Below are 16,193 nucleotides of genomic sequence, written 5' to 3' on the forward strand. Positions count from 1 at the left end.
TAAATCACATTTGGCTTGGCAAGTCATATAAACCTAAGGGTGCAGTAACAACACTGAAAGCTTGGTAGTAACCAACAGATCTCTAATTGAACTTAAGTCACCCCTACCCCATGAAAAGGAAACTATCCTTGGTACTAGAAACCTGGGCAACTACCCAGAATTAGTGAAGTCATAATTCTTGAAGAAGACCATACAGCTACCACTTATTTTATTAAACAAGCATAATCTCTTAACTATATACAATCTAAATATATGCCCTTATACTCACAGATAAATGTAGTCCTACCTCTCCATCTGTAACAGATGTACAACAAGCCACAACCTATCAAACTACAGAATTGTGGGAGCCCAATCCCAATAAGCCCATCTACCCCCTATGGGCTCAGAGAATGCTATGAAAGAGAAGGTGGAAAGAGTGCAAGAGTCACAAGATCAGGGGCTGTATCAGAATCTACTTCATAATGCCTTAGCAACATGACTGCCTAAACATGACATGAACAAGTACAACAGACAAGCCAAAATGGACAGAGGAAAGGCCACAGACCTCTAACCTACACAAAGAAGTAAGCACATTTAAGGAATGCTGAGTGGTAGAAAGTCTTTTCCAGACATAAGCACGTCAACTGGTTATTCAGTATCTAATGGTCGGCCATCTAAACATACATGAATAACACTAATACATTTACATATATATTATATAAGCAGCATACAGGTAATATATATTTATTTCCTAAATAAACACATACAAGTATTTAAATACAGTAATAAAAAAGAAGCCATTAATTTGAAAGAAAGCAAGAAGAGGTACATGGATGGGTTTGGAGGGAGGAAAGGTGAGATTATAATATTATATTATCAAAAAACTTAAAAATGTAGAATTTTTGGTGAGATTAAATATTCATTTTAGATGCATTTTCTATTTTTGATGAATCCTGTTGACTATGTAGTATTTATATACTATAAGATATAAGACTATCTGCATGTACTATACACCTAATTTTTTATTTTTTTTTAAATTGATTTTTGCTATGTGGCCTAGGGTAGAATTGAACTCTTGGATTCCCGTAATCCTCTTCTTATCTCAGCTTCCTAAAGATTTGGGACTGTGTGTGTACATCAAAATTTAATCATGAAAATTCTATAGCTGAACTACAGTTTGCTTAGCAGGATTTTAATATCTATTATATAAGTGATAGAAGAATGCTAAAATTAGTCCTTAAAGATGAAGTTACTAAAATGTGAATTTTTATTTTTATTTTATTTATTTTTTTGAGACAGCATTGTTCTGTGTAACCACTCCGGCTGTCCTGGAACTTGCTCTGTAGACCAGACTGGCCTTGAACTCACAGAGATTGCCTGCCTCTGCTTCCCGAGTACTGGGATTAAAAGCATGTGCCACCACTGCCTGGCTGTGAATCCACCCCTCGCCCCCTTTTCTTTTGAGACAGTGTTTCTCTGTGTAACCACCCTAACTGTCCTGGAACTAGCTCTTATAAACCAGGGTAGTCTTGAACTCCCGGAGATCCACTTGTCCCTGCCTCCCAAGGCCTGGGATCAAAGGCTTATGCCACCACCACCTGTCTGTGAATTTTTCTAAGAGAGGAGTTTGAAATCATTAATATAAACAGCTCTCATAAACCCCACTGAAACAGTTTGCCTGAGCTAATGGGAGCTCACCAACTCCAGCCAGACAGGGAAGGAACAAGCGTAGGACCAAACTAGTCCCTCTGAATGTGGTTGACAGTTGCATGGCTGGGGCAGACTGAGGGGCCACTGGCAGTGGCACCAGGATTCATCCCTACTTCATGTACTCAGCTTTTTGGGATCCTATTCTCTTTGGATGGATGCCTTGCTCAGCCTAGATCTATTAGGGAAGGCCTTGGACCTTCCACAAGGCAATGTGCATTACACTCTCTGAGGATTAGATAGGGGTGCGGTGGGAGGGTGTGTGGAGAGAATGGGAGGAGGGGAGGGAGTAGGAACTTGGATTGGTATTTTTTTTAAATATCTAATAAATAAAAAAAATAAAAAAGGAAAAACCTCTCATAAAAAGCTTCCATATTTTGCACAGGAACTGGGCTTATTTTCACAAAGAAATAAGGCATAGTGGAGGCTCCCTATTCTGAATTTTCATGTAAAATATTCTAATTCATGTTTCTAGCAAATATTTTAAACTTATAATATAATAATACAATCTTATAATACAGATAAAATAAATGTAGCTTATGGTCTCTATTATACTTATATGATAGATTATATATTAACTACATATAGATTATATAACACACACATATATAATATAGGTGACATATATATTAAGCTAAGTTCTTGATGTTCTTAGTGAAGCCACAGAAGCAATAAATTCTTTCTAAAATCACAAAACATTTTGAAAACTTAAGTGGACAACAGAAGCAAACTACACTGTAATAATTCTGAGGAAAGAAGGGAAGACTCCGATTTATTCTTGATGTCTGTGGCATACAATGGCCCAAGAAAATATGGAAATTCGCTGATTCTACAAGTCAAAGGTATCAGAGTAACTGGCAAAGCCAATGCTATTTTAAAATCTGTGCCTAAGAGGGCTGGGATGTAGCTTAGTAGCAAAATGCTTGTCTGGCATGTGTGTGTGGCCACGAGGTCAGAAAAAACTTGAATTCTTCCTTTTTACTTTCATTATCAATATACAGTAGCAGGTACTACTGTTTAAGAAAGATTTTTAACATGAGAATCAACTTTTCTCATTATGAGTACTAGTAGACTAAAACACCGTTGCAATGCCAAATTAGATACTGTATGGAATGCCAAGACTCCTTATAATCAAAGTTAATCATCCATGTAGAACTGATGCCCAGTGCATGGCTATAAGCATGTGATTATGCTTCTGTTTAATCACAAATAAGCACATGTGATGGAAACCCTTGCCCACAACCAAAGTCTGAACAAGAAACCCCCAAACGAAAACAAAGTAAAAGATATATACATGAACAAGAATGTTTACACTGTGAGAATAAATGAATCAACTAATAAATTACACAACATATATAATAATCCATGATCAAAAAGTATGTTTCACAGAATTTCACTCTAGTTAAGTGCTATTAGTCAGCCACAATTTAAAAGGAACTTAATAATATTAACTGTAATATATTCACAACTCTCAGAATTACTACATTGTAATAATGATTTCAAAGGAAAAAATGGAAAAGAAGCCATTAAAACCCGAGACTTAGCAAGGAGATACAACTTCACGACTAGATAATACATGTAGCAAATTATGAACTGAGACGTTGAAAATAACAAGACTTCACAAACTTTAAAAGTCAACTCCCATTTCAGATTTCACAGAGAAGGAATATGATAAAGGATTACCACTCTCTCAGGTGTGAATTATGATATAGGAAACGGGCTATGAACCTGTGAGAAAAACCAAGCAGAGTGAAGAGGACATTCCAAGTCCTATGCTCAGTCACTGCTATTCTCTTCTGCTATTTGGAGATGACCAGCAAGTGCCTTTAACAGCTGAGATCTCTCTTTTCAGTACTCTTCTACTACCTTGAAACAAAGCATACAAAAATGGAACCTGTGTGCAAGATAACTGACTCACTTTTTGTGAAGAAACTCTCCAGCTGCCACAGCAACAGGGCGATGAGCTGAATACACCAAATGGTACACATTTTCACAGTCTTCATTGGAGAGAGCTTCTTCACTTCCACTGAAAATGTAAAGTAACATCAAAACCACAAATACTTTTAATTGATGTAATCCTGCATTTAATTTCTGTAAAGTGATTATAAAGCTGAAAATATAGATTTTAGTTTTCTTTTACTTTGAAAGTATTATTTCCCATGAATTGTAAATGTATTCACTATATAAAATTCAGAAAATCCAGATAAAAGAAAAGTTTCAAAATATTTCTATGTGAAACATCCCTAGAGAACAGTCAATACCTCAGAATACACATCAGACCAACTAAGCATGCTCTTTAAATGTGCACAAGGCTTTTATTTTTTAAAAATATTCTTAAGGAATACATTTGTCCTTGTTTCATATAATTAATGTAGGTAACTTTTCCCCAGAACTGTATCAATGAAAAACATTTTATCACCTAAATATTACATTTGTTTGTTTATTTATTTGTGTATGCCAGTCATAGCTCTCCTTTGGTCAAAGGACAACTTGTGAGAGATGGTTCTTTTCTTCTACCAGGTAGGTCCCTGGGATTCAATTCAGGTCATCAGACTTGGTGGCAAAACTCTTTACAAGCTGAGCCATTTTGTCAGTCCAGGCTGTTCCTTCCCCAACACAATTTCCTGTCCTTACATTCATGTACTCATGATTCTGTGCTTCCTAAATGGTCAAAATGTTTTAAGCAATTTATCCTCAAAAATGAAACATCCATTTCCTGATGATTAATATATTTTAAATGATTGATATGATTATAGCTTAACAGTTAGTTTGAATACATAATTATTGGGCTGAACAGGACCTTGGCAACCTATAGAGCTACAAGTTTATTTTGTAGATTTTCAAATGTAGATAGATGCCCTAGGACCCAAGATCTTCAGGAATCTAACAAATAAAAATTAGAATGCTCTTGGCAGCAAAGGACTGTGGTTAATCAATTCCAGGGAGAAAGTGTAGTCTTGGCTGAAAATCATAAATGTCAAACTGGCAGACAAACTAGAAACGTTTAAATACACTCTCCTGCCACTCCAACAATGCTTGTACCATTATGGTGAGGCAGATAGTATAGGGTAAGCAGGGAACAATCCTATTATTAACAGATATTAGAAAGAAACTAGGAGAACTAACAATACAATTATCCATTCCATATACTCAGGGCCAAATACTACAACTGAGGCAGTAATCCTATGTGCCAAGAGAAAGCCAGGTCGTTTCATGCACATTCTATAAGAGACCGGTAAGCTAGATTTTGATTCTTGGCTCATTATCGCTTAAAATACTAAGCTAGATAAAATTAGGAAACCGTGAAAGTGCATGAGTACACATGATTTTTTTAAAAAAAAATACGAAACAGTTTTAGAGAATAATGAAACCTTTATAAAAGATTTTAAATTTATTTTTCATGGGTATAGGTGCTTTGCCTAAATGTATGTCTGTGCATCATGTGAACTTGGTGAATGTGGAGGCTCGAAAAGGGTGTCAGATCTCCTAGAACTAGAATTACAGAAGTTGTGGACTGTCATGAAGGTGCTGGGTATTGAAACGGGGTCTTCTGGAATACCAGGCAGCGGTCTTAACTGCCGAGTCCTCTCTTTTAGCCCCATCACAAATCATTTATGAAGTTAATAAGAAACATTAAGTCTCAGAAAACTATAAAAACTTTATAGAATATATCTTAAGATTATGTTTATGAACTGGTCTACAGCAAAGCCATAAAAAGTTTTAAAAGAAAATGACTAAAGGTGTCCATGGAAGTGGAGAAAAACATAAGGGCTTGAAGGCAGCAAGGAGTTCTTTCTCCACTAAGAAGCTCTTGGTTTCCTATTGGCCACATAAGGGATATTAATATTGAGCCTGCTTGAATAGTTTAAAATAACATTGCCCAATAAAACTGTCTATAGGGTAAGTAGATTGCACATACAAAATTTCAAAGTCAAGCTCTGAGTGACAAGGTAGAAGAAACAAAGGATTCATTGCCCTCTATGAGATATTTGCAATCACAAATTCTTAGGGCAGTGAGAAATTTCTGAGGAATGCATAAAAGGATAGATATAACTAATGCTCTAGGCAAAACACACATAGACGGTCACAATTATATCTGTAAAACACCAGATATTTTTGTTCTATTTCAATTAAAATTCAGAACAAAAAAATCATGTAGAGATTTTTGAAATGAGGCATCCTCTTTTCTAAGTTCATGGTAAAAAGACGACCTTCCTCCAGCCAAAAAAGGTCTTGAAGGTTTTAAAACAGTATAAAAGAAGTAATTTAACTTAGCATATTAAAACAAGTTTTTAAAAGGAAAGAAATTTTCATAAATGATTAGAAAGAATTAGTATGTATGGGTAAAAAAGTTACAAACATAACACTATACAATACATATAGTAAGTGTACTGAAGCATACCAAATATATAGTATAGCATGTAGCAAAGCACAGTACATGAAGTATACTAAGCAACAATGTATGAAAGTAAGTCAAGTCAACATTTATGAATAGACTATTACATTGTTCTTAGGAATAACAAGAATGGAAGAAAAGTTGATAGTGGTTACTAAGTTATATAAGACCACAAATTTTGGACTGTACTGGGTATAGAGTGAGTTTAAATGGCAATAACAATACATTTCCCCAAGAAAATGGAATTAAAGACCTGACTTTTAGAGTATCTTTAAGAAACGGTAGTGATTAAAGATACATTTAACTTGTTTTAAACATTGATAGACATATGAAAAAAATCACTTTACTCTATTAATCTGAAAAATAATTATATTATTCAACTGTGGTAATAGAGGTGAAATCCAAAGCTATGCACCTGCCAGGAAAGCACTCTATCAATGAGTTATGATACCAATCCTACATATATTTTTTGTTTCCTACTATTAATTAAAAATTACTTCAGTTAAAAAATGTATCAAATTTACACATGAAAATACAAATAAAAGCAATCTACCATAATGTTGTACTTAAGCAAAACAATATATATGTTCAAATACAATTTATTCAAGTAGAGTAAAAGTGGTTTAAATTAGGTAAATATATAATTCAGGCTAATTAACAGGTTTAAAAAATCCTACAGTATTCAGAATAAAGAGGAGTTTTCAACATAAACCAAAAATATACTTAGACTGAGCCTTAGCTTTGAGACCTTGTATCTGTATAGGGAGCACCAGGCCCTAGGCTGGGTTCACAGCACTACAAATAAAAACAAACCTATCCAACAATCCATTTATACAAATATAACAGCAATAAAAATTTAAAATTCCTTATAACAAAACAAAAAATATCTGCTATCAAGAATAGCATAAATAACCAGGCGGTGGTGGCACACGCCTTTAATCCCAGCACTCGGGAGGCAGAGGCAGGCGGATCTCTGTGAGTTCGAGACCAGCCTGGTCTACAGAGCTAGTTCCAGGACAAGCTCCAAAGCCACAGAGAAACCCTGTCTCGAAAAATCCAAAAAAAAAAAAAAGAATAGCATAAATCAGACAAGGCAAGGAAATAAGAATAAAGTTAGGAAGATGAAATCATTTGTCCATGCTATTCTAATAATCTACATGGTAAAAGCAACCAGATCAAGAAAACAACAGCTATTTGGGAGTTCTAAAATGCTGTACATAGACCAACATCAAATCAAAGGTTTCTTTACCTTGCAGTAATCAAGTAGAAAATATTAAACGTTAATAATGACAATGAAACTACACAGTATTTAATAATTATATATATAAAAATATACATCATTGTGGTCATATATACATACATAAATCCTACATCTAAAATACACTTATATGTCTGAATATAGAAATGAAAAAAAAGCAAATCGAACAAAAATTTACTCTTTCATAACATAACATACAACAGTTTTTTATTTTATTTTATTTTATTTTTTAAATGGAATCCTGTCTGTCCTAGGACTCACAGATAGTGAGGGCTGGTATTAAAGGCAGGCATCATACAGTTCTTTTTTTGATTTGGTTTTGTTTTCCAAGACTGGGTTTCTTTGTATCCAACTGTCCTAGATAAATAGACAGGTTGGTCTCGAACTCAGAGAGATCCACCTGCCTCTGCTTTTGCTGTGTTCACTGTACAGTTTTTACATTTAAAATCACATCAAAGTTTAAGAAGTATCTGATATGTATGTTCTAAGAATTCCCATAATAGAAAAATATGAGAATTAGCAAAATAAGATTTAAAAGCCAGAGAAGAGATAATTATCTAGTAAGAAAGAAGATCTCAGGCACAATGCTTAATTATATTAGAAGTTGCAATGATAGAAAAGTATATTATCAACATAGAAAAAGGAACCAAAGCAAAATCTGACATTTGAGGAGATACCCAAGTCAGGTCAGACATATTATCAAAGCAGTGAGAAGGAAAATTTTTAGAAGAATTTTGCAAGAAACAACATTATCTAACACATTTTTTCTAGCTCAGAAAACACTAGACAGCTATAAAATCATTTATCTATTTAAAACTTTAGAACATTGATGGGATAGTCTTGTTTAATTTCTTTCACTTCCATGTTTACAAAAAATTTATCTGAAAACCTTTTCATCTTGAAGCCCTGAGTTTTTGTTTAAAATAGCAAAGTATGACACTTCTTAGATAACTTTCTTAAACTACAAAAAATAACCTTTACATGGAGAAAGCATACATCAGATCAAGCGAAAAACTACTCATATCTATAATTCTAGGACTCAGGAAGTTGAAGCAGAAGGATTTTTCCAACTTGAGGCTAGTCTATGCTACAGAGTAGGTTCCAAGCATGGGCTGCAGTGTGAGATCATGTTTCAAAATAAACACCACCAGCACCTAGAATATATGTGGTTATAAACAAAACTTTTAAAGGAAAAGTGGATCCTTCACATGAAGTACTTATTTGATGTACTAATCCAGAAAAAAGTATTAACTATCAAAAAATAAACTGTTAACAGATACTATACTTACTGAAGTATCAGAGTAACCAATCGGATTGCTTCCACAGCAACATCGTATTCTTTATCAAGAGTCATTGATACAATGCGATCCTGAAAGAAGTTATAAACAAACCAACCTTGAATATAAACGAGCCAAGACAGGCTTAGGACATTTTAAGGCATATATGTAATACCAAGAAAGACAAAACAAGTTTCACTATTTCCTTTTCTTTTTCTAAACAGGGTCTTATTAGCTTTGGCTGGCCTCAAACTCGTAGAGATTCATTTGCCTCTGCCTCCTCCTAAGTTTTACTCTTGAAACCGTATAATACAAGTGGGGTGCAGCTTTTTTTATTTGTTTCTTTAAAACAGAGCTTACTATGCAGCCCTGAGTTGCCTGGAACTCAATATGTAGATTAGGCTGACCCAAAACTTACAGAACCTCTTCCTCTGCAGTGTTGTGATTAAAGGAATATCTGAAAATGTTTCTCCTAACTAAACATATATATCAAGTAAAAAATTGACATAAGTCAAAAACTCATTATGTAGAGAAATTCTCATTTTAAGCAAGAAAGTTCCTTCAAAGCTCTAAGTAAGAGTTCCTATTGGGGACATGTGCCATGAAGCAGTTTATTCATCTATTTCATATGAGCTACTTAAAAAAAATAAAATATAGCCGGGCGGTGGTGGCGCACGCCTTTAATCCCAGCACCCGGGAGGCAGAGGCAGGCGGATCTCTGTGAGTTTGAGACCAGCCTGGTCTACAAGAGCTAGTTCCAGGACAGGCTCCAAAACCACAGAGAAACCCTGACTCAAAAAAAAAAAAAAAAAAAAAAAAAAAAACGAAAAAAAAATAAAAAAAATAAAAAAAAAATAAAATACAGGCAAATGGTGGATTAGAAGTCATGTGTGTGAGACCGTATTAAAGAGAGTCAAGACAGAAAACTGCCAAATACAGAAATATAAGAATGACCTATTAAAAATCAAAAAGAGTAGGTAGGATTTTCTCTGTAAAAAAATCACTTGGTGAACCCAGCTACATAAAGCTCTGAGCATTGATTGGTAAGGTACTGTACAGTTGGAGGGACGGAGGGAAGGAGAGAGGGAGGGAGGAAGGGATGAAGGGAAGGAAGGAGGGAGGGGAGGAAAGAGAGAGCGCCTGCTGCAAACTCAGAACGAAGTTTAAATTTGGTGTGATCAAAAAGGAGTGTGGAAACAGCAAGTTCTGGATACAGCAACATAAAAAAGGTAAAGGGGTCTGAAATATAGAGATCTGCAAGGCTCAATCTTCCCTGAAGGGCACCTCCACCTCCACCATTGCCCTAAATAACAAGAGATCTAGACCACAGGAAGACACATAAGAACCCGGAATATGTAGTAGCATCATGATAGTACCAGGAGTCCCTAACGCTTAACCAGCAGAGCCTGGCAACAGCAGCATAAATAGGTAAAGTTTTCTCTAATACTTCCATAGCCCCCACAGTGAGGGTAAGGTACCCTTCACCGTGGGAGGTTTGAGGGAGGAACTTTGCTCAGTATGTTAATGGGAAAAGGGTAAATGTAAGTGGTTAGGCCTTCATACTCCCTCAGAGCCTCAGGCACAGAAAGCCCCATACACACCAAATTATCCCCAAAAGACCAATGTTAGTCTAGAAAGATTAGATTGGGGAAATCTGGAAAGAAGTGACATTTTGAAGAAGGATGCTTATAAAGAAATCCCACACTAGCTCAGAATTGAGAAATAGATGGTTATTTATTTAGGGGTAGACTCCCAAATCAGAATCCCCTACTGGAACGGAGATCAGAAACCGATATCGCAACCGGAAAAAGAGAGGCAGGAAAAAGAGGCCAGACACATCCTCTACATCAGCATATACAGTATCAGAGGCTACGCCCCAGTGCACATGTAAACACTGGCTGTAAGACTTCCTACAGCAACATTCAGCCACAGAAATCCTCTGTCGATGGACATCCTTAACTTATTTGAATTACTGATACTAATAGCACTTTAATAAATCTCTACTTACAGAGCCTGCTATAATACTAATAATAAAATAAAAAGCAGAGAACACAAAGGTAAGGCAAGACCTTATCTTTAAAGCAGGAAGAAACATTAATCTAAAACTTATTTTCTATTTATTTTTCTTGATCATTATCATTTTAATTATTAAAATTACATTTATTTATTTTGTGTGTTTGACTGCATATACACAGACATCAATGTGCAACTTTTGGAAGTTCTCTTCTTCTACCATGTGGGTTCTGGGGAATGTCAGGTCATTACATTTGGCAGCAAGCATTTTTATTGCTGAGTCATCTCTTCAGTCCAGTTATATATTAACTAATATCTATTCCTAAATTATTTTAATTTTCCTTTTTTTTTCAAAAAGTATTCAAATGTTTAACTTGAATCTTGGTGATAAAGCTTTTGGTTTCCTCCTTCTTTCGTCTAATCCTAATATACAATATTTTCTATACTGCTTTGCCTGTCTTTAATGTTTAGGTAGAAGTCCTATTGAAGTCCATTCCACTCGCAGGTCACTCCTCTCATTCCATACCCCACCCGCAGTGCTCCAAGTTGCAGCTCCTTCCCTGGAGTTGCCCTCTTCAAACTCGGCCCTTGAGAAAGTGGGCCAAAATTCAGCTCCTCCTTGGGGCTGCTAAAGACCACACCTAAAGGCTACTTTAGACCTGGTAACCATGTTACATGATTCCTCTCCTTCCCCCCTGAGAGTTACCTAGGAATTGCTTTGCTTTGTTCATTAAACCTGGATTTTTTACATTAAACCTGTTACAATAAATCCATATTGGGGGGTCCATGTATCGTGTATCGGGGGTTCGCACTGTTGCCTACAGCATGTGGTTTTGTGCAGCACAGCTATTTTGAGTTTCTTGCTAAAAAGAAGATGCTGAAAATTCTAGAAGACTTCTGCGTTCTTCCCAACCCCTCCCATTTCTCTCCCAGCCTCAGGATACGGTGAGAAGCATAAATACACAATGAAGAACCAGCCTGTCTCCATATTAGGTGAAAAGTTATTAAACTGTAAATATATATTGCGGCAGCAGATTTCCACTAACTGGGGATTCAAACTTAGCATTTTAATCCATGTGCCTTCCTTCTGTTACTTTTCTCCCTTTCCATTTCTTCCTCACTTCACATCTTAAAAAATGATTCCCTTAGAAAAACAATAAAACAAAACAACACCCACACACACCCACACCCACACACACCACCCTTATCATTTTCCCCAGCCTTAGTGGTACAAAAGTCCCTTGTTATGGGAGATCTTGCAGAGTTCTGAAGCTAGTTTGATTCCTGAGTGTTAGCATCTAGCTCTGCCTTCTGAGACTGGTACCTTTTCTGTTCAGGACCTTCTGTTTGTTTGAAGTAGGCAAATCTTATCTGAGAGTTTCTAAAAGTTCAAAGCCTATGCAAAACCTGCTTACTTAAAGACTCAGCAAGCTGAGATGTCCTGTGACTTTGGAATTCACAATGGCATTGTCTCTTTGGGGAGCTTAGATAAGAAGTTTTGGTCTATGGAAACTGATTTGCTAATGGTGTGAATTGTGTAATAATAAAAAAGCCCTTTGCAGAGCTTCAGTGAGTCATTTACCAGAGGCCAACTCCACTGTAGTGCAGTAGGCTAAATTCATCCAAGAGTGCCTCCTTTTCTCCTTTCCCAGTGGATCCAACACCTGATACAACAGTTCCTGAACCTCATGGTACACAGCTGAAGTCAGTATCTCTTGCTGCTAACTTAGGGAATGCTGTCAAACCACTGTATTTGTTACAGCAATTGACTCTCCTGTCTCCTCTGCCCTGACCATAAACTGAATCAAAGACATTCTGACAGGAAAATTCATTTAAAATAACATGGAAAAAGGAGAAATTAAAAACAACAGATATATACTTCTACATATCTATACATTCCATAGAACAGGTAGAGGGAGAGGGATAGGACTCTTCTCTACAGTACACAGAGCCTTTTAGAAAATTGTACCCAAAATGAAAGACTTGAGAAATACACAAAATTAAAATAATTTATAGAATATAATCAGATTATAGCAAAAAAAAATTAGACATTAACAGCAACAGCAGAAAAAGCTCAGAAACAGCACATATGCTTGAAGACTGGATGAAAGATGTCTGAATAAACAAGAGATCTCTGAACAAATATGGAATGAAATTAGAAAAATTACTAAAATAAAGTAAATATCATAGAATGACTTACCAGAACCTTCTCTGGAATAAAGCCAAAGTAGTCTTAAGAATAAAGTTTACAGCTCACATTTAAAAAAAAACTCAGAGGGGCTCAGCAGTTAAGAGCACTGACTGCTCTTCCAGAGGACCCAGGTTCAATTCCCAGCACCCACATGGCAGGTCACAACTGTCTGAAAATGCAGTTCCAAGAGATCTGACACCTTCACACCAATGCACATAAAATAAAATTAAATAAATCATTAACAAATTGAAAAAAAATAAAAAAAACCAGAAATCCAGAATAAATAACCCAACAATACACCTCACTACATCTCCAAGGCTTGAGAAAAACCAAATAGCCAAACAGAAACTAGTACACAGAAATCATTAGGGAAAATATTAATGAAATATTAGTATAAAATGATAAGGAGAGCCAATCAGAGCTGTTCTTTAAAAGGATTAACAAGATGGGTTAAAATCCTTGCCAAAAGAGCCAAAAGAAAGAGGTCTAATGAATAAAATTAGAGACTGCAGTGTAATCTAGAAGATTCTTTTAGTGATCACTCTGAAAACATTTCAAAATGCTAGAAAGCTAGAAAAAAAGGTTAAAATTCTAAATTCATATGATGAATCCAAATTACAGATACAGACTCATTGTAAGCAGTAGACTGAAGTAGCAATAGAAAGATTCCCCACAAACAAAAGCCCAAGAGTTAATGTATTCAGTGTTGAATTCTATGAAACTTTTACAAGATCTTAGTATGTTCCATGAAACAGAAAGAGAAGGAATATTTACCACATTTATTCTATGAAGCTAGTATTATCCTGACACTAAAACTAGATAAACATACAGCAAAATCAACCAAAATGAAAATATGTTCAAATCAAATTAAAAAAACACAATAAAATCTTACACCACAAACAGTTGGTTTCATCCCAGTGATACAAGGCTGGCTTAACATATGCATATTAATCACTGTAATACACTACACAAAAGAATTAAGAAATATAAAAGAAATCATAAGATCATCTCCAGAGAAGCTGAAAATGAATCTGCCAAAGTTGAATATTCTTTTCATGACAAAAATCCTCATGAAATTAGAAAGAGCATACCTCAAAATAAGAAAAGCTATATATGACAAGGCTATAGCCAATAGTATAGTTGGTGGGGAAATAGCATTTCCCCTAAAATTAGGGAATAGGAACGTGCTTTCTCTCTTCATTTTTATTCAGTATGAATTCGAGGTCTAGTTGGAACATGGAAACAGAAGAAAGGTACAAAAGGGGAAAAAAAAACGGAGGAAAAAGTCAAACATGCCTCTTTGCTGATGAGATATTATGCTTAACACCCTCAGATGCCACCAGAAGACAGACTGATAAATTCAGTAAAATTTCAGGATACAAAAATCAACATGAGACCTAGAAGCTTTTTCATACATTAATAAGTAACTTGCTGAAGAGAAATTGGGGGGGGGGATCTCATTTACAATAAGCTCAAAGGGGATTGGAGGATGAGAAGGTTTAGTGGGTAAAAGTATTGTATTAAAAGCTTAGTAACCTGAATTTAATCCCTTGGACCCATGTAAAGGTGAAGGGAGTGGGGAACAAGGCCAAAGAGTTGTCTCTTGACTTATGCATTTGTGTCATGCCATATAATCCCACTTCACAACAATAACAAAAAAAGCAAGCCAAAGCACTTAGGAATCAAACAAAAACAATAAAGTGAAAGAACTTAAGAAAGAAAATTTTAAGACACTGAAAAAATAAACGGAAGTTAGTACATGATAAAAAGAGCTAACTTTAATGGCTCTCAACCTTCCTAATGCTGCAATCCTTTCATTCAGCTCCTCATGTTGTGGAGACCCCAACCATAAAATTATTTTGTTGCTACTTTGTAACTGTAATTTTGCTAAATGTTGTGGTTTGTAATAAATATGTTGTTTTGTTTTCTGATGGTCTTATGTGATCCCTGTGAAAGGGTCATTTGACCTGTTAGGGGTTGTGACCCACAGGCTAAGAACCACTGCCTTAAATGTTTCTGATTGGTAGAATTAATGTTTTACAAAATGTAATCCTAAACAGAAAGAACACTACTAGAAACATCAGAAAACCTGACTTCAAATTGTACTACATAGTAATAGTGAAAAACAACAAGATATTGTGACAAAAAAACAGCTGCGCAGACCAAAGGCCCAGAAACAAACACACACAGGTACACCTACCTGTACAAACTAGGTTTTTACAAACTTGTCAATAATTTATGTAGAATAAAACAAACCAAAAACACATTCAACAAATGGAGTTGGCAAAAGAGGCTATCCACTTGTGTGAGTATGAAATTGTATTTTGATTTCCTTAATTCAAAATGGATTAGCGATCTGAAACACTAAAATTACTGAAGGGAAAACGATTCAAGATATGGACACAAGCAAGAACTTCTTGTGTAGCACAGCAAACAGCTTCAAGAACTAACAACTATGGCTATCTGAAATTATAAAGCTCCCTCATAGTAAAGGAAAACAGCCTACAGAGTGGCAGAAAATCCTTTATAGTTGTACTTAAGATAGGGGGTAATTAGTTAGAATATATAAAGAACTGTAAAAGTTAAAACTGAAATTTCACAACTACCCATCAAAAATAAGCCAATGAACTAAACAGAAAGATCTCAAAAGAAGAAATACAAATGATAAATATTTTTTTTTTTTTTGATTTTTCGAGACAGGGTTTCTCTGTAGCTTTTGGTGCCTGTCCTGGAACTAGCTCTTGTAGACCAGGCTGGCCTCGAACTCACAGAGATCCGCCTGCCTCTGCCTCCCGAGTGCTGGGATTAAAGGCGTGCGCCACCACCGCCCGGCATGATAAATATTTTTTAAAACTATTCAACATTCTTAGCAATTAGGTAAACAGTCTAGCCTCACCACAGTCAAAATGGCTGTCACCAAGAAAAGAAATGGGGATAGAGGACTTTATCCATAGTTCATATACTCTGTTGCAGATATTATGGAAATCAGTATGGAGATCTTAAAAAGTCAAAAAAAGAACATCATGAATCTGCTAGTCCATGCTCAGGCACTTATCAAAAAGACTGTATCTTATCACTGAGATAACATTCATGTTTTCTGTCACTCTATTCAAAATGGCAAGGAAATAGATGCCTATTAATTGACAGATTATGAAAGTTTAGTACATATACAAAATTTTAATCAATTATAAAGGAAAGAGCAATCATAAAATTTGCAAGAAAATGGATAGACCTGAAAATTATTAAAGATAACAGATTCAGAAAGAGAAATACCACATATTCTTGTTGATATGTAGATCATACATTTTAATATTTATATGTGTATTTCAAAGTGTTAATGTGATATAAGTCAAGCCACTAGAAAGAGAAATT

General features: G+C 35.4%; 1 protein-coding gene across 2 annotated transcripts in view; it reads right to left on the reverse strand.

Annotated features, from left to right (window-relative positions):
• The window catches only part of Stag1 (STAG1 cohesin complex component), a 305,897-nt gene that overhangs the window by 83,384 nt on the left and 206,320 nt on the right, over positions 1–16,193 (reverse strand). For both annotated transcript variants that reach the window (XM_075964871.1, XM_075964872.1), the window contains exons 12-13: positions 8,630–8,709; positions 3,605–3,712 (exon numbers count right to left, since the gene is read on the reverse strand). In XM_075964871.1, coding sequence (XP_075820986.1) covers positions 3,605–3,712; positions 8,630–8,709 — 188 coding nt within the window. The remainder of the gene's footprint in view (positions 1–3,604; positions 3,713–8,629; positions 8,710–16,193) is intronic.

The sequence above is a fragment of the Microtus pennsylvanicus genome, chromosome 3 (genome assembly GCF_037038515.1).
Source record: "Microtus pennsylvanicus isolate mMicPen1 chromosome 3, mMicPen1.hap1, whole genome shotgun sequence".
In the NCBI taxonomy this organism is placed as follows: Eukaryota; Metazoa; Chordata; class Mammalia; order Rodentia; family Cricetidae; genus Microtus; species Microtus pennsylvanicus.